This window comes from Bubalus bubalis, chromosome 9 (assembly GCF_019923935.1).
Source record: "Bubalus bubalis isolate 160015118507 breed Murrah chromosome 9, NDDB_SH_1, whole genome shotgun sequence".
Lineage (NCBI taxonomy): Eukaryota > Metazoa > Chordata > Mammalia > Artiodactyla > Bovidae > Bubalus > Bubalus bubalis.
Window position 1 is genome coordinate 58628005 of NC_059165.1, and position 23185 is coordinate 58651189.

The window sequence follows — 23185 nt, forward strand, 5'->3', positions numbered from 1 at the left end:
GAATCTAAAATCTCAAAATAAAAAAAATAAGTAAAATCTCAAAATAACAGTGCTATATTAGAATATATTGGCATACTGGAATATAAAAAGTATTAAGTACTTACCTGTTTAAAGGTGTTCTTATCTGCTTCAATACTAGGAGTTAAAATGCTATCCAATAGCACTGAAGAGCTATCTTTGTTGAGAATATCTTGTGTGGCAGGACAGTGTTCAACAGATGTGAGAAAATTAAGTTCTGGATTAGTTTGATTCCCAGGCACACATAAATTATAGGCATAGGGCAACGTTCCCTCACTGTAGTTATGAGGAATCTCAGGACCAGACTTGGAACAAAGAATAGACCCAAAGAAGCCCCTAGCGCTGGGGCTGGAAGAGCTTCGAAGGCGCACGGCGATGGCCAGAATCACCGTAAGGAGGAAGAGGACCGAGATCAAGGCCAAGGCCACCACCAGGTAAAACTGCAGCTCAGCCTGGGGGTCAGACGGCGAGGGCCGGTCACTGAGGTCCGGCAGCGCCTCCTGCAGGCTGTCGGCGAAAACCAGGAGCAGCGTGGCGGTGGCCGAGAGGGGCGGCTGTCCCCCATCGCGCACAGCGACCAGCAGGCGCTGGCGGGCCGCGTCCCTGTCGCCCAAGGCCCTCGCCGTGCGCACCTCGCCCGTGCGCAGCCCCACGCTGAACAGTCCGGGCTCGCTGGCCTGCAGCACGTGGTAGGACAGCCAGGCGTTGTGCCCAGAGTCTGCGTCCACCGCCACCACCTTGGTGACCAGGTAGCCGGGCTGCGCGGCGCGGGGCACCGTGTCGAAGAGCGCCGAGCCGTCGGGCCCCAGCGCCGGGTACAGCACCCTGGGCGCGTTGTCGTTGCGGTCGCCCACCAGCACGCGCAGGCTCACGTTGGAGCTGAGCGCGGGCGAGCCGTGGTCGCGGGCCTGCAGCGTCAGCTCGAATGCGCGCAACTGCTCATGGTCAAAGGCGCGCTGCGCGAACACCACTCCGCTCTGCGGGTTCACGGACACGTAGGACGAGAGCGCGCGTGGCTCCAGGTCGCTGGCCATGATGGAGTAGACCACCTGGCCGTTGGGTCCCAGGTCTGGGTCGCGAGCGCTGACTTGGGCGATGGAAGCGCCGGGTGGATTGTTCTCTGCCACGTGGACCACATAGGAAGCCTGGTGGAAAACCGGAGCGTTATCGTTGACATCGGTGATGCGTAGGATAATGGTAGTGCTGGAGGAGAGGGGCGGCTTGCCCCGGTCAACGGCTGTGATAGTGACGTTGTATTCCGGAGTCCGTTCTCTGTCCAGGGTCCCATCTGTTACTAACTTGTAGTAATTATTAGAAGAAGAATGAATTTTAAACGGAATGTCTCTACTTAAATTACACGTGACTTCTCCATTTTCTTTGGAATCCTGGTCCCGTGTTTTGAAGAGAGCCACAACCATTCCTGGCGGGGAATCCTCCAAAATTTGATCTGAGAGAGAGGTGATGATTATTTCTGGGCTGTTGTCATTTTCGTCCAAAACCTCTATAATTACTTTACACCGTGTAGAGAGCGATCCTCTGTCCTTTGCTTCCACAACCATGGCGTATCTTCCTACATTTTCATAATCCAAGGGTTGATGAGTTATGATGTTTCCTGTAGCAGAATCCAGAGAGAACACGTGCCGGGCTGTATCAGCCACACCAAGGAATGAGTAGGTGATCTCTGCATTGACGCCTTCGTCTTGATCGGTAGCGCTCACCCTCAGCACGAAGGTGCCTGGGGGCACATCTTCCCGAAGGCTGACCTTGTACACATCTTGGCTGAACACAGGGGGATTATCGTTGGCATCCACCACCAGGACTCGGATCTGAGCTGTGCCGCTTTGCGGCGGATCCCCGCTGTCTAAGGCTGTCAGCACCAAATGGTGAACGCTCTGCGTTTCTCGGTCCAGGGCCTTCTTCAATACCAGTTCTGGATATCTGCCCCCGTCAGGATTGTCTTTCACCACTAACGAGAAATACTCATTAGAACTTAGTTGGTATTTGCTCAGTGAATTCATACTAATATCGGGATCATTTGCAGGCTCAAGAATTGTTCCAGTCCCCGGGCTGACAGATTCACTGATTTCTAAGTATATTTCATCCTTATGGAATTGAGGAGCATGGTCATTAATATCTTCAACAACCACAATGATATGAAAAATATTTAAAGGATTTTCTACCACGGCTTCCAACTGCAATTCACACCTTCTCTCTTTGCATATCTGCTCACGGTCTATTCGGTCCTTCACAAGTAAGTCCCCGCTCTCCGCGTCTACGTTGAAGAGCAGCTTCTCCGCGCTAACTCGTAGCTTTCGAGCCGACACATCCAGGACACTGAGCCCTAGATCCCTGGCGAGATTCCCTACCACGGAGCCTTTGGCCAGCTCCTCGGGAATCGAGTAGCGGATCTGCTCGCAGAGCGCGGGGTAGAACAAAGGCAGCAGGAAGAGAAACAGTACCTGCCTCCGGTCAGCCGGGCGTGTCTGCGTGCAGCTCCCTCCCATTGCGCACTCTAGTTCTTGCTGGGTCCCAGTCTTTCTAGTTGGAGAAAGTGCACATGGCACACCGGTAAAGCATTTGGCCCAGGACAGGCGGAACCCCCAGTCTAAGGGCTGGGAATCCTTGTATGCTAGGGAGAATCTGCGCGGCCAGGAGCTCCAGTGTATAAGCGGGTTTCCTTCTCTCTGTGTTGGTGGCTGCGCAGGAAATCCCTGGCTAGAGGCTGAGGAATCCCGGGCTTCAGAGCTTGCCCTGCACTGGCCGACAGCGGCGCCCAGAGGCTTCGTGTGGAACCGCAGCTTACGTTTTCTGCTTTATTTCAAGAAGTCTTTAAAGACAAGATGATCGCAGCTAAACTATTTGAACCTTATTCCTCCGGTGATTCTGTTTTCTTCATGAAACTTTTTTTTCACATGGTCAAAACTATCATATATTGGGTTGACCAAAAGTTTGTAACATCTTACGGGAAAACCCGAACGAACTTTTTGGCTAAACCAATATTTTATATGTTAAAATTTTACATAGATTTTGAATAGGGTGAAATAGTTCTTTAAAAAATCTAAAAGGCACAGAAGAATGTAGAATGCAAAACAGGTCTCCTATTCCATCGCTTACTGCTATCCAGTTCTATCCAGAGGCAATCACAGTAGATCCTTTTAAGAGTGAGTTTCCACAAAGGAAAGTACTAAAGATAAGCATAAAAATTATTTTTGATCTTCAATCTAGGCTTAATCCATCCCCCCATATTTAAGAACTAGAATACAACCACTTTAGTATTCATTACCATCATCTAAGGTGACCTATATTGCTTTTAAATAATTATATTTCAACATATTTGCTAACAATAGCTACCATGCCAAAAGAGTAGGTTTTTGTAAACCTGTGTTTTTTCAAAATAATAACATTATTTGAAATATATGCAGAATAATTTTGACTCTCATGGTCAGAAATTTAAATGATTCAATTATTTGGAAGTTAAAAAATAAAAGTTATTAACTATAACTCCAAAGATAATAACTATACTCTTTTTCCACAGACATATCCTTGAACAAAAGTTGAACGACATGGGGGAAAAATCATGGTCTCATAAACATTTTAAAACACATTAGGGCATGATTTGACCTTATGCTACCATCTTAGTTTAGAAGAATATTAATAATAAATTAATAGAATAGTAAGAGATCAAAGCAAACACATCACTATCATCACTTTAAATGGACTCATCAGTAATTCCACTGACCATCTGTTTAGAGTTCTGTGTACTTCTCTGCTTGATTCACCTCTCATGAAGAAATGACTTTTTTTAACTTTAAGTTTATTTTGACTGTAAATTTCAGAGTTTTCAGAGTTTCAGTTTCCATTCTCTCTATAGTCACTGAAATGACTTTGGCATACCTCTTTGCTCCTGTGTACTTGGGAACATGTACCAATCTATCTCTCTAAATTATATATATATATATATATATATATATATATATATATATTTCAGCCTTAGAGATTGGAGAATTTAACAAAAAAGTACAGAGAAAGCAGAACCTCAAGTCTGCTTAACATAATACCTTTTATCGGTTCTCTAGAGTCCCTATAGAACAAGGAAAGTAAAATTAAAATGGTATATCTTCCACATGACAGTATGAAATGAGAATCACAGGCAAAATGGATGCTGCAGTGTTACCAGGTATGATTATACTTCAAAAATTTAAGCACATGTTATGAATTGTTAATGGAATATTACTGAAAATGGGTAGGATTTCCAGTAAGCAAATGCATTTGTTTCTGACATTTACCTATTCTTACCAGGCCTGACTTCAAAACAAGAGGCAGGGTTGTCTAAGGATTTCAGCGTGTAGCCACCAGGAGAGCACACAAATTGACAAGACACTTCTGTATGAAAGTCCTCTCTTAGGAATTGCCAGTATCATACAACAAAACTATAAAACACAAGACTCTGTGAAGCTAAGCATAATAGCCTATGATAATACACCTTCACTGGGATTAAGTAAATATTTTCCAGAAAGTAAAAACATATCAGTCTTAATAACCATCAAGTTCTATTCCTCAATGTTTTAGCAAGAAGTGAATGCCACTGAAATGGAGGAAAAAGTGAAAAAAATAGGATTAGGATCCCACGATTATGCTGCAAACCTAGAAGTAAAACTAATCATAATTCTTAAAGGTGAGAAAAGGAGCAAAGATAGAACTCACTGGCACCAAAGGGGTATCTTCTACAGGAAACTTCGAATCATCTAACAAAGACAGAGGATCTTTTTTCTCACAGCTCTCCTGACTGATGAGTGTGTCCGCGTAGTTGGGTTGCGGAAAGATCACATGACTCCTCCGCGAGTCCGCGGTGAGTGAGACCTCGTGGGAATAGGTCTGCAGGAAAGTCCGTACCCCGTCCACGCCCACAAAGTGCGAGGCTGGTACACCCAATCCGCCTCCGGAAGCCTGGAGCAGACGCGACGTGTGCCAGCCTCTCAGCTTGAGCGCCACCAGTACAATGACAAAGGCGAGGAAGACGCAGGAGACCGCGGCCACCGCCACCACCAGATACAGGGTGAGGTCTGAAGCATCAGAGGCCAGCGGGACCTCCAAGCTGCCCAGATCAGCAAGGACATCTGGGATGCTATCGGCCACAGCCACTGTGAGCGTGACGGTGGCCGAGAGAGGGGGCTGGCCGTGGTCCTGGACCACCACCACCAGGCTCTGCTTGAGCGCGTCTCTGTCCAGCAGGGCCCGCGCTGTGCGCACCTCGCCCGTGTGCAGCCCCACAGAGAAGAGTCCGGGCTCGCTGGCTTTGAGCAGGCGGTAGGACAGCCAGGCATTCTGGCCTGAGTCTCTGTCCACTGCCACCACCTTGGTAACCAGGTATCCTGGCTCTGCAGAGCGGGGTGCCAGTTCCACGCCTGTGGAGCCATCGGTAGGGAGGGCAGGATACAGGATTTCTGGCACATTGTCATTCTGGTCCAGCACAAATATGCTCAGTGATACGTTGCTGCTGAGTGGTGGGTCCCCACTGTCAGTGGCTGTCACTTGCATCTTCAGAGTTCGGAACTGCTCATAGTCGAAGGATCGCAGTGCATATAGGACTCCTGTGTCAGAATTGATGGAGACATAGGAGGATAGTGGTGCCCCCTGGATAGTGTCTTCAGCCAGGGAGTAAATAACCTGGGCATTTTCTTTGCTGTCTGGGTCCAGTGCAGTCACTGAGAAGATGGAGGCCCCTCTGGGGTTGTTCTCTGGGATATAGGTAAAGTAGGAGATGTGAGAGAAGGTAGGTGGGTTGTCGTTGATATCTGCCACTTGCAGGATGAAGTGAGTTTCTGTTGATAGGGGTGGACTTCCTCCATCTGTGGCTCTTAATGTGATATTGTAAGAGGATACCTGTTCCCTGTCAAGAACTTTGTGTGTCACCAATCTATAATAACTATCAATTGATTTTTCTAATTTAAATGGTAGATTCCCCAATATGGAACATGTGACCTGTCCATTCTGCCCAGAGTCCAGATCATGCACATTTAAAAGAGCTATAACAGTCCCCAGAGGTGAATCTTCCATCAGGGGACTAAACAGAGATGTGATGGTTACCTCTGGACTGTTGTCATTTACATCTTCTATTGTAATCAATACTTTAGCAGTTGCAAGATATGCCCCTCCATCTTCAGCTTGTATTTCTATTTCATAGAAACCTGTCTCTTCGTAATCTAGATTTTCTGATAGCTTTATTTCCCCAGTATTTTTGTTTAGTTGGAATTTCAACAATTGTGTGTCAGGTAATTTTCGGAATGAATATGTCACTTCTCCATTGGCACCTTCATCCCTGTCGGTGGCGGTGACTGTCAACAGCCGTGAGCCCACAGGCAAGTTCTCCGGAACAGTCACTCGGTATTCAGGCAGACCGAAGACTGGTGCATTGTCATTTGCATCGAAAACAGTCACTCTGATGAGGACAGTGCCAGATCGGAGAGGGTCTCCCCCGTCGACGGCAGTGAGAACCAGACGGTGCATTGCCTCTTCCTCGCGATCCAGGGCTTGCTCCAGCACCAGCTCCGGGGACTTAACGCCATTGACACGGCTTTGAACTGCCAGAGAGAAGTGCTTATTGGAGCTGAGCTGGTAGCTCTGTAGGGAGTTCACGCCCACATCTGGATCAACAGCTTCCGGGAGAGGAAAACGCATTCCTGGAGCTACGTTTTCATTAATTTTTACATCTAGATTTTCTGCTTGAAATTTTGGTGCATTATCATTGATATCAGTTACTTCTATTTCTACTCCGAAAAGTTTCACCCTATCTTCCACAAGAATGTTAAAACTCACCAGACACCGCGCGCTCTGAGCGCAGAGCTCCTCCCGGTCTATCCTGCCCGCGGTGACCAAGCTGCCGCTTGGCGGGTTCAGAGCAAAGAGCTGTGTCCTACCTCTGGAGACGATGCGGACTCCTCGCTCCGCTAGCTCCCGGGGCTCCAGTCCCAAGTCTTTGGAGATGTTGCCCACAAAAGAGCCTTTCTCTAACTCCTCGGGAACCGAGTAGCGGATCTGCCGAGCTTCGGTCTCCCACGACATACAGAGGAGAAGGCAGAGCTGGACCAGCGCGCTGAGGTAGGAGCGATTCCTTTGAGCGGCCATTGTTGCCTGGTGACAGGATTCTATGTCCTCACTGGGCACGCTGTGTTTTGGCTGATTCCTTTTTCTTACTCTGGGTGCAGAAGTCTCTGCGGCCTGCGCACGTTAAATTCTGAAGTGAGTTTCGCTGCAGCCCTGGAGCTGGTTTGCAGGAACCGTGGAGCTTTGTGTAGCTGGAGCCCTGAGAATCCGGATTGAGCGCTGGCTGCGGTTCTCTGGTAGTAGGTGAACAGCGGCGCTCAGAGTCCTCAGAAGTTACTGCACCCATTTATGTACGCAATAGAAAACAAAGGGGACTCTATTTTTTTGTTGTATATTTTATTTTACATTTCTTCTTTGGTTTCTCAACTGACATCTGTAGTTTTCTTGTTGTTGTTTAGTCCCTAAAGTCGCGTCCGACTTTTTTGAGACCCCATGGGCTGTAGCCCGCCAGGCTCCTCTGTCCATGGGATTTCCCAGGCAAGAATAGTGGAGGTGGACTGCCATTACTTGGTGGAATAAAGTGGAACGAAAGTACTACAGAGTATTAAATAATGGTCGATTAAATTTATATTTGCAACACTTATTTTCCCAATAGAAATATATCCACTTTCAAAGGTAAGTAACGCTTCTTTTCTTTCCTATGAGCTTCTAGCTATATTCAGAAAAGCCTTACAATTTTATTTGGAAATTCTGATTTAAATGGTCCAACAGTGGTTAGTAGACATGCACATAGAGATTATTATGAGATAATCCCTTTTAATTCACTTACGATTTTAAAATTTTATATTGGTTAACTAATTATATTTGTTTAGCATTAAGATTGTGTAAAGGGCTTTCAAATTTTTCTAAAATAGTTTTATTGTGCCTCAATGAATTTTTTTGGAAAATGTATTTTTATTATAGGTTATTAGAAGTTAACTTGACCCAGATGAGTTGAGCTGGTAGCCACACACTAAAAGGAACATGTCTCTATTGCAATGGGAAGAGAATACATACAAGTGCTATAAAACAATTTTAAAAAACAGAGTTAGAAATAGTGATGTGGGTTTTTAAAGAAATAAGCATATCAAATGACCTGTTTTCACCAGGTGTTGATGGCACTATAAATAATCTCTTTGCATTTTATATGGAAGGACAAAATAAACTGGCCCCCACATCTTCAGATGTATATTCCCATCAATCCAGTAGTAGGTCTCTCCTCAAAGATGAGGATTTTGGAGGTTCACTTCTTTCATAAAGAGAGAACAGGTTCTTTAGAAACATTTATGTCATTATGCCCCCCCCCCCATTTAACTCTTTAAAGATTTTATCTTTTGTCTTCAAAGATAATCAGAGTCAGAGATTGAGCACAGAGCACAATGACATTTCATTTGCTTTCTGGGAAATTCTGAATCTTCAATGTAGAGGAAAAAAGATTTGGAAAGAGTATAATTCAAGTACCAAAAATATATATATATAAAAGAAAAACCAGAAAGACCAAAAATTGAAGAGAGAAATTCCTCTAGGGTAGTTAGTATTAAGATTTAGGATCCATAGCAACACTTGGCAATAGAATGAAAGTTTTGACTCCTCTGCCAGGAAAACTGCATACATCTGCAACTTTGCATGCAATTTCAGGGATTCATGGATCTGCTCACTGTTGCTGCTGCTAAGTTGCTTCAGTTGTGTCCGACTCTGTGAGACCCCAGAGATGGCAGCCCACTAGGCTTCTCTGTCTCTGGGATTCTCCAGGCAAGAATACTGGAGTGGGTTGCCATTTCTTTCTCCAATGCATGAAAGCGAAAAGTGAAAGGGAAGTCGCTCAGTCATGTCCGACTCCTAGCGACCCCATGGACTGCAGCCTACCAGGCTCCTCCGTCCATGGGATTTTCCAGGCAAGAGTACTGTAGTGGGGTGCCATTGCCTTCTCCAGGATCTGGTCACTATGTCCCCTCAAATGCTTACAGTTTTATTTATATTTTTTATAAACTAATTTTATTTTTGGCTGCACCATGTAGGATCTTACTTCCCTGACCAAGGGTTGAAATCCCACCTCCTGTATTGGAAACACAGAGTCTTAACCACTGGACTGCCAGGGAAGTCCCAACAGTTTTTAAAAATGTTAAAATAAATGAAGATACCAGAATGCACATACAGGATTATCTACAACATGTTTCTTTGATATGAGCATCTGCTTTGATATTTAAGGAGTACCTGAATATTATTAAACTTCAAAATATTGATTTACTTGGTAAGAAGCCAAGACCACAGCCTGTTTTGCTAACTTAGGCTTGAAAAGATATCTCCAATTTAGTTACATCCTTTCTGAATTACAGAGCAACTTATGAACAAAATGAGTGCTGAAAATGTAGTCAGTAAAAACTGAAAAGACAAGACAGTGATTAGTTATGGATTTTCTAAATATGATTCTAGATGTAAAAGTGAAATAGTATACCCAAAATATGAAAAAAATAGAATATTACATAAGAAAAAAATGAAACTTACCGGCGTTAGGGTCTCAGGATGTGTAGCCAAGTCATTCCCACTATGAAGTGAAATTAGGGCCCCAGGAGAATCACCACACACTATGTCTTGAGTGGGATGCAAAGGCTCACTACATCTTAGAAAATTAAACTCTGTCTTTCCAGTACGGGCAACGCACAGATTGTACGAATAAGGTAAAGTTCCTTCACTGTAGTTGGGAGGAACCACGGGTCCAGACTTGACACAGAGACCAGGCTTAAAGCAGCCCCAAGCAGCAGGGCTGGAGGAGCGTCGCAGGTGCAGGGCGACCGCCAGAATCACCGCCAGGAGGAAGAGCACCGAGATCAAGGCCAAGGCCACCACCAGGTAAAACTGCAGCTCAGCCTGGGGGTCAGACGGCGAGGGCCGGTCACTGAGGTCCGGCAGCGCCTCCTGCAGGCTGTCGGCGAAAACCAGGAGCAGCGTGGCGGTGGCCGAGAGGGGCGGCTGTCCCCCATCGCGCACAGCGACCAGCAGGCGCTGGCGGGCCGCGTCCCTGTCGCCCAAGGCCCTCGCCGTGCGCACCTCGCCCGTGCGCAGCCCCACGCTGAACAGTCCGGGCTCGCTGGCCTGCAGCACGTGGTAGGACAGCCAGGCGTTGTGCCCAGAGTCTGCGTCCACCGCCACCACCTTGGTGACCAGGTAGCCGGGCTGCGCGGCGCGGGGCACCGTGTCGAAGAGCGCCGAGCCGTCGGGCCCCAGCGCCGGGTACAGCACCCTGGGCGCGTTGTCGTTGCGGTCGCCCACCAGCACGCGCAGGCTCACGTTGGCGCTGAGCGCGGGCGAGCCGTGGTCGCGGGCCTGCAGCATCAGTTCGAATGCGCGCAGCTGCTCGTGGTCGAAGGCGCGCTGCGCGAACACCACGCCGCTCTGCGGGTTCACGGACACGTAGGACGAGAGCGCGCGTGGCTCCAGGTCGCTGGCCACGATGGAGTAGGAGACCTGGCCGTTGGGCCCTAGGTCAGGGTCGGAGGCGCTGACTTGAGCGATGGAAGCTCCAGGCGGGTTATTTTCTCCCACGTGGACGATGTAGGAGGCCTGGTGGAAAACCGGAGCGTTGTCGTTGATGTCCGTGATGCGTAGGGTAATGGTAGTGCTGGAGGAGAGGGGAGGCTTGCCCCGGTCAGTGGCTGTGATGGTGACGTTGTATTCCAGAGTCTGCTCTCGGTCTAGATCCCCATCTGTCACCAGCTTGTAGTAATTATTAGAAGAAGAATAAATCTTGAAAGGAACATCTCTTCCTACATGACAGGTGACTTCTCCATTTCCTCCAGAATCCCGGTCCCGTGTTTTGAAAAGGGCAACAACCATTCCTGGTAGAGAACCCTCCAAAATCTGATCAGAGAGAGAAGTAATGATTATTTCTGGGATGTTGTCGTTTTCATCGAGGATATCTATGATTACTTTACATTGGGAAGAGAGACCACCTCCGTCCTTTGCTTCCACTTCCATGGTGTATCTTTCTATATCCTCAAAATCCAATGACTGGTTATTCTTAATCATGCCTGTTTTCTCATCCAATGAGAACTTGTGTCTTGTACTCTGAGCAGTGCTCCTGAAGTAGTAGTTTATTTCAGCATTGGCCCCCTCATCCTGGTCAGTGGCTGTCACCAGCAACACGGAGGACCCGGGGGGTAGATTTTCACTAATGCTAAGTCTATATTCATCTTGGCTGAACACCGGGGGGTTATCATTGGTGTCCTTGACAGAGATTTCTATTTGAGCGGTGGAACTTCGTGGAGGGTCCCCTCCATCCAAGGCAGTCAATATCAAGCTATGGGATCGCTGCTCTTCTCGGTCTAGGGGTTTCTCCAAGGATAATTCTGGGTATCTGCCACCGTCAGAATTAACTCTAACCATTAATGAGAAATAAGGGTTAGGATTTATCTGATAATCTTTAACTGAGTTCATGTTTATATCGGGGTCAGTGGCAGGGTCCAGGGATATTCGTGCACCTGCGGATACAGATTCAAAAATGTCTAAATGTATTTCCTTTTTATCGAATTGAGGAGCATGGTCATTAATATCCTCAACAACCACAATGATATGAAAAATATTTAAAGGATTTTCCACCACGGCTTCCAACTGCAATTCACATCTTCTTCTCTCTTTGCATATCTGCTCTCGGTCTATTCGGTCCTTTACAAGTAAGTCCCCGCTCTCCGCGTCTACGTTGAAGAGCAGCTTCTCCGCGCTAACTCGCAGCTTTCGAGCCGACACATCCAGGACACTGAGCCCTAGATCCCTGGCGAGATTCCCTACCACGGAGCCTTTGGCCACCTCCTCGGGAATCGAATAGCGGATCTGCTCGCAGAGCGCGGAGTAAAACAAAGGCAGCAGGAAGAGAAACAGTACCTGCCTCCGGTCAGCCGGGCGTGTCTGTGTGCAGCTCCCTCCCATTGCGCGCTTTAGTTCTCGCTGGGTCCCAATCTTTCCGAAAAGCCAAAGAAACTCCAGTTCACTGCATCACTAGAAGAACTTTCTTCCCAGGACAGGCGGAGCTGGGAATCCGTTTGTGCTGGGCACAGAGTGCCCAGCCAGGAGCCTGGGTGTGTGAGCGGGTTTCCTTCTATCGGTAGCTGCGCTGGAAATCCCAGCCTGGAGGCTTAGGAATCTCGGGTGTCAGCGCTAGCCCTGCACTGGCCGACAGCGGCGCCCAGAGGCCTCGTGTGGGATCGCAGTCTCATATTGTTGTCTTGAGATAATTTCTCTCCAGAATGTGTTGTTTTTCAGACGGTAGGTTGTGCCCAACTCTTTGCGACCCCATGGACTGTAGCCCGCCAGGATCTTCTATCCATGGTTTTTTTCCAAGCAAGAATACTAGAGTAGGTTGCCATTTCCTTCTCCGGGGAATCTTCCTGGACCAGGGATCGAATCGGCGTCTCCTGCATTGGCAGGCAGATTCTTTACCACTGAGCCACCAAGGAAGCTCAGAATATATATCTATCTATAGATATATAGTTATCTAATTGCCCAAGTTTTAGTTTTAGTAAAGTATAAGGGCAGTGTCTTTATACTTAGTTTTTCAAGAAGTTTGTTGTGGAAAATTTCAAACTTAGAAATTAGGGAGCATTATTATTGAACCTTCATTTATCCCTCACCCAATTGCAAAGATGATCAACACAAGGTATTCTTTACTACATATTTCATTACCTCATTGTTTTGAAGATATCCAAGATATTTTAATTAACTCTTCTTAAAGACAAGACATTAATATGGGGGAGAATTTTATCCTTAAGCCTATTATATAAACTGTTTACCAATGCAAAAGTCCTGCCTGATTTAAGAAAACAAGAATTCAGCATTTTTCACAGTCTGCCCAATCATCCATCCAAAGAGCCTTGTGGACTGTTTTTAAAGACAAGTCACCTTTTATGGCAGAGAATAGTAGTCACCTACCATGATATACAGTCTTCATAAATATTTCTGTTATTACTTTTTCCACATTAACACATATTTTAGTATTTATGTATACCAAGTATTAAAGGTTACTCCCCAAAACAGAAAACTTTAAATGATAGTTTTCCTATTGGATGGTTAAAAATATTACCCTGAGCAATGCATTATGTCTTTCCTACTTGCTTAGGAATAAAGAGTATTTGAAATAATTAAAACATCTGTATGATGGACAGACATGTTTAGCCCTTATGTTCAGCATGTTTAAAATAGAATTTTGAGTCAACTTCAAATATTATTTTCAAAGTCTCCTACAATGTCATTTATTACTTGAAATCACATTGTGTTAAAAATCAGATTACATAATAATAATTATTTTCTTTATATCTAAAAGCCAGTGAAATATTCTTAGAACCTCCCTAGTAATTCCTGAGAATATTTTCCTAAAGCATCTCCCATATCCAAATTTATTTCTAGCCTCAAAAGTTGGAGTATTGGGTCATAAGTAACAGTTGAAGAATAATTTTTATTTCCCATGTTTTGTCTTCTCATAGGGTCCAGTCTAAGAAACTGCTCTTCAGCAAATATAAACTATAGGAGAGTTTCAAACTATTAATAATTATAGTATTAAGAGGATGAGAACCAATGGTGTTAAAATTTTTCACCAAAATTAAATGTCTATTGTTTACAAAGAGCATTTTTTCACCATTAAAATAATAAAACATACTGTATGAGGATATGGAAATAATAACTGAAGCTTGACTCATCCTCAGAAATGATCTCTAAATGCAAACAACTTCTACAAACATGTGACCTGAAACACATCACCTCTAAGGGGTGTTGTCTGGTCATAGAAACAGAAGAGAAGCACTGAATTTGAGCTTTCACTTAGTTCTCCAAATAGAACGTATTTCTTATTAATTTACCCTTACAAAAATAGCATCAGCTATAGACATGTTTTTAGAGTAAGAATTTCACAATGCAGCCATTGCAGACAACAAAAATAATAAATTTCAGGAATAGAAACCTGTCCTAAGAATTAGTAGTGAACTGTGCTCACTACTCAAGCAACCTTGGCCAAAGAGCCATGCCCAGTGCCTGATGATGAGGGCTGTCCCAAGAGGGTTTCCACTGACCCTAGGTTAATTATTATGAAAAAGCAAAGATTGTTTCAACGATGTAACCAATAAATGCCTCCTATATTGTTGTTCAGTCGCTAAGTCGCGTCCGACTCTTACAGATGTTAGAGCAAAAAATCAGGCTTAGTGAAAATTTAAATGTATGGTGAGAAATATGTTAATATCAACTTACCTTAAATGAAAGCGCTTAAAGAGAAAACCAATTTTTTTTAAAGTAAAGAAAAAGTCGAACTCACTGGAACGAAAGGGCTGTCTTCTATAGGAAACCTGGAATCATCTGAAGCGCACAAAGGCTCGCTTTTCTCACAGCTTTCCTGACTGATGAGCGTGTCCGCATAATTCGGCTGCGGGAAGATCACGTGACTCCTCCTTGAGTCAGCGGTGAGCGAGACCTCGTGCGAATAGGTCTGCAGGAAAGCCCGCACCCCGTCCACGCCCACAAACTGAGATGCCGGCACGCCAGCCAACCCGCTCCCAGAAGCCTGGAGCAGACGCGACGTGTACCAGTGCCTCAGCCTAAGTGCCAGTAGCACAATGACAAAGGCGAGGAAGACACAGGAGACCGCGGCCACCGCCACCACCAGGTAGAGTGTGAGGCCGGAGTCCTCGGGGTTGGGAGGAGAGTCAAGGTTGCCTAGATCAGCCAGGACGTCGGGGATGCTGTCGGCCACAGCCACCGTGAACATGACGGTAGCAGAGAGAGGGGGCTGGCCATGGTCCTGGACCCCCACCACCAGGCTCTGCTTGATCGCATCTCTGTCCAGCAGGGCCCGCGCTGTGCGCACCTCGCCAGTGTGCAGCCCCACAGAGAAGAGTCCGGGCTCGCTGGCCTTGAGCAGGCGGTAGGACAGCCAGGCATTCTGGCCAGAGTCTCTGTCCACTGCCACCACCTTGGTAACCAGGTATCCTGGCTCTGCAGAGCGGGGTGCGAGTTCCACCCCCGTGGAGCCATCAGTGGGGAGGGCAGGATACAGGATTTCTGGCACGTTGTCGTTCTGGTCCAGCACAAATATGCTCAGTGACACGTTGCTGCTGAGTGGTGGGTCCCCACTGTCGCTTGCCCTCACCTGCATTTCAAGATCTCGAAACTGCTCATAGTCGAAGGAGCGCAGTGCGAATAGGACACCAGTGTCCGAGTTGATAGAAACATAGGAGGAGAGAGGTGCCCCTTGGATGGTGTCTTCCTCTAGGGAGTAAATAACTCGAGCATTCTCGTTGCTGTCTGGGTCATGGGCTGTCACAGATAAGATGGAGGTGCCTCTAAGATTGTTCTCTGGGAGGTAGACAGAGTAGGAAGTTTGAGAGAAGGAGGGTGGATTGTCGTTGATGTCAACCACTTGCAGGGTGATGTGAATTTCCGTGGACTGAGGCGGTGTTCCTCTATCTGTTGCAGTCACTGTGATGTTATATTCTGAGGTTTTTTCTCGGTCAAGATTTTGGACTGTCAGCAATCTATAATAGTCTTCTACTGACTTTTCTAACTGAAAAGGTAGACTCTCCTCGATGGAACAGACAACTTGGCCATTCTTACCAGAGTCTCGGTCATGAGCATTGAAAAGAACGATTATTGTTCCTTGAGGAGCATCTTCCCTCACTGGACTAAATAACGATGTAATGGTCACTTCAGGTCTATTATCATTGACATCTTCTACTGAAATGAGTACTTTGGTCCGATCCTTCAATGCCCCACCATCTTCTGCCTGTATTTCCATGTCATAAAACGCACATTCTTCATAATCTAAACTCTTCGCTGTTGATATTTCGCCAGTATTTTCATTCAGCTGGAATAACGGAGATTGCTTTTCACTAATTTTCCAGAATTTATAAGCCACTTCCCCGTTGGTTCCTTCATCCGGGTCGCTAGCGCTTACAGTAAGCAGCCGGGTACCTGGGGGCACGTTCTCTGGGACTTTCACTCGGTAAATCGGTTGAGCAAAAACCGGGGCGTTGTCGTTTGTATCCAACACTGTCACTCGGATGTGCACTGTGCTGGAGCGACGCGGTTCGCCTCCGTCCGTGGCGATGAGGACCAGGTAGTGAGCAGCCTCCTCCTCGCGGTCCAGGGCGCGCTCCAGCACCAGCTCTGGGCTTACAGCTCCGTCGTCTCCAGTTTGCACGTCCAGGGAGAAGTGGTTATTGGGGCTGAGCTGGTAGCTCTGCAGGGAATTCAAGCCCACATCCGGGTCCACAGCCTCTGGCAGTGGATAACGTGTTCCGGGCAGAGCAATTTCGTTAATTTTTACTTCCAGATTTTCGACCTGAAATTTTGGGTTATTATCGTTGATATCAGTGACTTCTATTTCTATTCCGTGAAGTTGCACCCTGTCTTCAACCAGGACTTTAAAGTTCACCAGACACCGCGCGCTCTGAGCGCAGAGCTCCTCCCGGTCTATCCTGCCCGCGGTGACCAAGCTGCCGCTTCGTGGATTTAGAGCAAACAGCTGCGTCCTACCTCTGGAGACGATGCGGACGCCCCGCTCTGCCAGCTCGCGGAGCTCCAGCCCCAGGTCCTTGGAGATATTCCCCACGATGTAGCCTGTTTCTGTCTCTTCAGGTATCGAGTAGCGGATCTGGCTCGCCCCCATCTCCCACAGCCTCCCCAGGAAAAGGCACAACAGGAACAGTCTTCTGCGGTGCAGGCGATTCCTTGGAGCGGCCATTGTTGCTTCACTAAAGGTTTTTTCTTCGGAATACTTGCTGTGAACGCTGATTCCTTAGCTTCTGTTTTCCTCCTGCAAATTACGGTGATCTTTTTTCTCAGGAGAAACCCGTAGTGCCCCAAGTTCAGAGGCTGAGTTACTCTGCAGCCCCGTAGTCTGTTTGTGGGATCCGAGCGGCTTTGTGGGATCCGAGCGGCTTTGTGGAGTTGCAGACCCTAATACCGGGACCGAAAGCTGACTGAGCTTTTCGTAGAGTTGGTGAACAGCGGCGCTCAGAGTCCTAAGCCGTTACTACACCCACTGAGATGTGAAATACTTTTGCTATAGATGACTGACAAAACACTACTCTCTTACCATTACGATTTTAGATTTCTCTGTGTCGTGCGTTTATATTTCAAAAGCAATGACCACTTGTGGATATTTTAGTTGGAAGTGAAATGACATGAAATTTCTATTAAATGTCATTAGTATCAGACAAACTTACTATCACTTTTATAGCGTTTTGCTCTTTCTAGATATGTAAATTATTCAAATTTCATTTTTATAATGTTTCAACTGTTTTCTATAGGTTGTTAATTTCTGAAGTGATTAAAATGTGCAATCCTCTTTGGAAATATATCCATATTTTCTTATTTTATATGTACATGTATATTTACATAATTATATTGAATGAATATATAGATTACTCAATTTGAAGCTGTTTTATAAGACATTAACTTTCATGGTGAGATTCTTGGAGTAAAGAGTCCTTAAGATTTTGTTTACAAAATTTAATTACATAATGATACTAGATTTTCTCATCTAATATTGCTAAACTTTAAGTAGGTTGGGATTTTTAAATTTTACATAGTTACGGTTGTTAAACTTTTAAGCTATTTCAATTTTTAAAATATTTAGTTTTCTATGTGAATTCATAGTGCATGCACAGCCTACAGCATTTGGAAGATTCAAATAACATACACTGAAAAGTAAGTTTCCATTTCAGTTTTTTCATCAAGAAATTAGCAATATTAATATAATCTTAAACTTCCTATTATAAGGGTCATCTAAACTCAAGTAATAATTTGAGGTAAAAAAAAAACACAAGATGTAGAACAAATTACGTACCACAATAAGAAATTTCTTTCAGCAATTTGTAAAGAAATTATTTACTGAAGCAGTTCCTAATAGAAAACAAACAAAAGACAGATGCTTATGTAATGGCATCTTTTATGTGCTTGAAATTAGTAGATTTTTGCCTTAAAAGTAATTCAGAATTCTCCTTCCCTCCTACAGATAGAAGGATGTCACTAGTCACTAATGTTTAGGGCTCCAAGTAATAAGACAAATACAGTGACTTTCCTCTCTTTCTGCTATAGGTCAGATGTGAGAGCAAGTGATAGAGGGAGCAGCATTTCCTTTTCTCTTATCAAGTATCTCCTTCTGTTAACTATAAAGAAGAGGATTTTGCATTCAAGGAAATTTGAAGGAACTTAGATAATGACTTGGATTTTCTGATGAGTTCATTGAGTCTTTCTCACACAATATATCACACAGTAATTTTTTCTCTAAATATTAAGGACTTCAAAGACTCACAGATATGTAGATTTAAGGAACTAGACATGAGGAATAAATATAAGAAAGAGATGTAAACTGTACCAGTGAAATCAGTGAAGGAAGATACCTAGTAGTAGCTTTTTTGCTGTAAAGAATGAAGTGACTACCTACTTTAAATTTAATGTTTACTTATATATAACAAACATCTAAATATGTTAAATTAAGAATAAAAAAGCAATGGGTAAATTTCATTAGATTAGAAAAGAGATAAGAAATTGGCAAAAAGACTTTTGTTGTGAAGCATAGAGCATACTCTCTCAACTTGGTAAATCTTAACTGGGTAAGATATTATGTCACATATCTATTCTCAATTCACCATTCCCCTTGAAGGCTGGATATACAGCTTTCGGATGAGCTCTAATTATTCCTAAGCAACTCGTTAGACTTAAAAGATGCAATATATTTTCATGTGAATAAAACATTGCAGAGATGATGAAAAAGAGTAGATATTTAAATGGAACTCACCGCCATTAGAGTTTCGGGATGGGAAGTCGACTCACTGGAATTACAGAGTGGAAATAAGGCCCCAGACGAATCACCACAAAGTATATCTTGTCCTGAACTCAACTGCTCGCTACATTTTAGAAAATTAAACTCTGTCTTTCCAGTACGGGCAACGCACAGATTGTACGAATAAGGTAAAGTTCCTTCACTGTAGTTGGGAGGAACCACGGGTCCAGACTTGACACAGAGACCAGGCTTAAAGCAGCCCCAAGCAGCAGGGCTGGAGGAGCGTCGCAGGTGCAGGGCGACCGCCAGAATCACCGCCAGGAGGAAGAGCACCGAGATCAAGGCCAAGGCCACCACCAGGTAAAACTGCAGCTCAGCCTGGGGGTCAGACGGCGAGGGCCGGTCACTGAGGTCCGGCAGCGCCTCCTGCAGGCTGTCGGCGAAAACCAGGAGCAGCGTGGCGGTGGCCGAGAGGGGCGGCTGTCCCCCATCGCGCACAGCGACCAGCAGGCGCTGGCGGGCCGCGTCCCTGTCGCCCAAGGCCCTCGCCGTGCGCACCTCGCCCGTGCGCAGCCCCACGCTGAACAGTCCGGGCTCGCTGGCCTGCAGCACGTGGTAGGACAGCCAAGCGTTGTGTCCAGAATCGGCGTCCACCGCCACCACCTTGGTGACCAGGTAGCCGGGCTGCGCGGCGCGGGGCACCGTGTCGAAGAGCGCCGAGCCGTCGGGCCCCAGCGCCGGGTACAGCACCCTGGGCGCGTTGTCGTTGCGGTCGCCCACCAGCACGCGCAGGCTCACGTTGGCGCTGAGCGCGGGCGAGCCGTGGTCGCGGGCCTGCAGCGTCAGCTCGAAGGCGCGCAACTGCTCGTGGTCGAAGGCGCGCTGCGCGAACACCACGCCGCTCTGCGGGTTCACGGACACGTAGGACGAGAGCGCGCGTGGCTCCAGGTCGCTGGCCACGATGGAGTAGGAGACCTGGCCGTTGGGCCCTAGGTCGGGGTCAGAGGCCCTGACTTGTTCGATGGAAGCTCCAGGTGGGTTGTTTTCTGGCACGTGGACGACGTAGGAGGCCTGGTGGAAAACCGGAGCATTGTCGTTGACATCAGTAATATGCAAGGTAACACTTGTATGGGTGCAGAGAGGCGGCTTGCCCTTGTCAGTGGCTACGATGGTGACATTGTACTCCGGGATCTGCTCTCGGTCCAGGGTCCCGGCTGTTACCAACTTGTATGAATTTTTGGAGGAAGAGATTATCTGAAAAGGTACTTCACCCTCTAGTCGACAATTAACCTCCCCATTCTCCCCGGAATCTCTGTCATGTATTTTGATCAGAGCAATCAGAGTTCCTGGCACTGCGTTTTCCAGAATCATTTCGACTAGAGAATGAAATGTAATATCTGGTCTGTTGTCATTTTCATCTTGAATGCTAATTTCAACTGTACACTGTGCAACCAGTCCTCCGCCATCCCTCCCTTCCACCACGATGGAATATTCTTTGATTTCTTCGAAATCCAGTGTTTTTAGCGTTGTAATTTCCCCACTCTTTGAATTCAGACCAAAGACTTGCCCGGACCTGTAGAAGGAATAAGCAATTTCTGAGTTGACGCCCTCGTCCTGATCGGTGGCTGACACCTGCAACACAGTGGTGCCTGGGGGCACGTTTTCTCCAAGGTTGACTCGGTATACGTCCTGGGTAAATACCGGGGGGTTATCATTGGCATCAGTGACCTGGATCTGGAGCTCAGTAGTGCCACTTAGGGGTGGATCGCCACCGTCTGAGGCAGTCAGTACTAAACGATGGTAACTCTGTTGTTCCCGGTCTAAGGGTTTCTCCAATACCAGTTCCGGGAATTTACTACCATCTTGTTTTTCCTTATTTATCAACGAGAAACTAGGGCTAAGAGAAAGTTTATAAGTCTGCAGAGAGTTTAAGCCAATATCTGCATCTTCCGCGACTTCTAATATAAATCGCGTGCCTGGCGGCGTAGACTCACTTATTTGCAGCTCGAAGGAATTTTGCGAGAATTTTGGAGTGTGGTCATTAACATCCTCGATCTCTACATTCACGTGATAAAAGTTCAATGGATTTTCAGCAACAACCTCAAATTCCAGAGCACAAGCTGACTTCTTCCCGCATATCTGCTCCCGGTCTAGCCTGCTGCTCACAAGTAACTCCCCACTCTCCGCGCTCACAGTGAAGTAAGGCTTCTCCGAACTGACGCGCAGTTTTCGAGTCGGTAACTCGTGGACACTGAGTCTCAGGTCCTTGGCGAGATTCCCCACTACCGAACCCTCGGGCATCTCCTCGGGAATCCTGTAGTGGATCTGCTCAGAGAGCGCCAGGCAGAACAAAGACAGCAGGAACGGAAAGAGCACTGGCCGCCTCTCAGCCCAGCCGCTCTTCCCAGCGCCGCTCCCCATCCCTCTTGCCCGCCCCCCGCCCCCACCCCGTCTTAGTTTGCTCACCGGCCTGGAGACGCCGGATTACAAATAATGTCTATGTTGCAGTCGTCCGGAACTCCCAACAGCTTTATGAGGGTCAGGCAGGGTTTCTTCTCTAGAGAAGGAAACGGTGGAAAGGCTTACGCTAGCGAGTCTGAGACAGGGAACGTGAGCTGCGGCTGCGCGAGGAAGTCCCCTGTACCAAGGTCTCCACTTTGGCCAACAGCGGCGCCCAGAGTCCGCACTGGTAAACTACAGCCCCTGCAGCTTCAGTTTAAAACTTAACAAGCCATATTTTTACGTTAATATATTTAATATTTTAAATCATCAAGGCTTATTTAAAGTCTTGTTTCTAAATTGTTAGAAATATCATTCATGTTGGGTTTGTTTACAAAGTTAATATATATTGGTCCATTTATTTCACCATTCTGCAAACATACACTGAACTTTTGCTTTGTGCTAAGCACTGTCCTTGTCAGTGTTAATATAACAATGAAAAAGACACAGGTCTTGCCCTCAGAGAGTTTGTTGTCTACCAATTCCATGAATCATTTCTGTTTATTAGCTATGATATGTAAAAAATTTTAAAGCTTCTTTCATTGATTCCTAGTTTACCCCACATGTCTACATAATCAGTGCTACTTCATGTCACATATATTAGAGAACATCAATACTAGTGCAAATTATTTTGTAAAGTTGTGTAATTTTGCACCAATCCTCAAACATCTCTGATATCAACACTCTTTACAAAATAATTTTTTTACTCTAACTCAAGAAGTATTCATCCAAAGAAACTGTCCCTATGATGTAGCCAGAGATTATCTGGTGTACCTTCTACTTCATTTCTCAGAATTAACTGGCTTATGTCATACCCAATATCTTATATAAATTCACCCTTAAAATGTATTGAAATACTTGTCTGTCTGTCAATACAAAGTCACAAAGGGATATTCTAGTAGAATGCATTACTTTCTTATCTATGTATACATTTTATACTGAATTGGAGGAACTGAGTTCATGGTAAATTTATTTACATAAATTCACTGAATATAGTGACATTTGTTTTCATTATTTTACTCCATTCGTTATTATTATTATTATTGCAATTAGTGAATGCTTTCAGCAAGAGTACTGGGGCAACTTTCCATTCACTTTTTAAATTTGCAAAGTGTCAACAAAACAGTTGTCTCCGTAAGTGACTGTACACCTAAACACTACAGAATATAAAGCTAATTCCTACCATTATATATGGATTGGAGGAGAAACAGCACAATCCCTCGGAAATGTCTTTTTAGTTGATAACAAATAATTCATTGTACTTTCCACTCTCATCTGATGACAAATCAACCGTTAGTTTTATTTAAATGCTATAACAAGGGATGCAGAAGTCCAAATGGAATCATTTTTAATTGAACCAATTGGCCTGTTTAGAATTTGTGTACATGTAACTTCTTTTCTTAAAACTAACACTCTCAAACTCTAACCATGAGAACACAGCACATTTCACATGACTGTACAGTCAAAACAGCTCACTGGAATTCTAATGAAATGTGTTCTTCTGCATTTTACAGAGGTAACTTTCAACAATTTTAAGATGACATTTTATTTCAAATTTGATGGGGAGGGCAATGGCCATTTTAGGCTTTAGATGCCATGTCTCCATTGGTATGAGTCCTGGGTGACCACTGACACACAACATTTGGGAACCAGTCTTACCTACCACCACCCTTTAAAATATGTTTGCTTTGAGATACAAGAAGTATTAAAGCTTTGAAGGGTACTGATACAGATACAGAACTCATAAAAGAGGTTTAAACTGAAGAAAAATTTCAAGAACTTAGTTTTAGGTGAAATCCTAAGAATCCTAAAAATTCTGAC

At 45.5% G+C, this 23185-nt stretch overlaps 1 protein-coding gene across 16 annotated transcripts in view; it reads right to left on the reverse strand.

Annotated features, from left to right (window-relative positions):
* The window catches only part of LOC102402606 (protocadherin gamma-C3), a 173799-nt gene that overhangs the window by 96298 nt on the left and 54316 nt on the right, over window positions 1-23185 (reverse strand). Inside the window, exons 1-2 of one of the 16 annotated variants that reach the window (XM_025294042.3) lie at window positions 11980-12454; window positions 9607-10959 (exon numbers count right to left, since the gene is read on the reverse strand). The exons of 10 other annotated variants lie outside the window; for them this stretch is intronic. In XM_025294042.3, coding sequence (XP_025149827.3) covers window positions 9607-10959; window positions 11980-12024 — 1398 coding nt within the window. In that variant the 5' untranslated portion in view covers window positions 12025-12454. Of the gene's footprint in view, window positions 1-104; window positions 3499-4722; window positions 8581-9606; window positions 13147-14395; window positions 17347-18880; window positions 21324-23185 lie in introns of those variants that run through there. 5 more of the 16 variants (XM_044947568.2, XM_025294032.3, XM_025294037.3 and 2 more) reach the window with 5 other exon arrangements.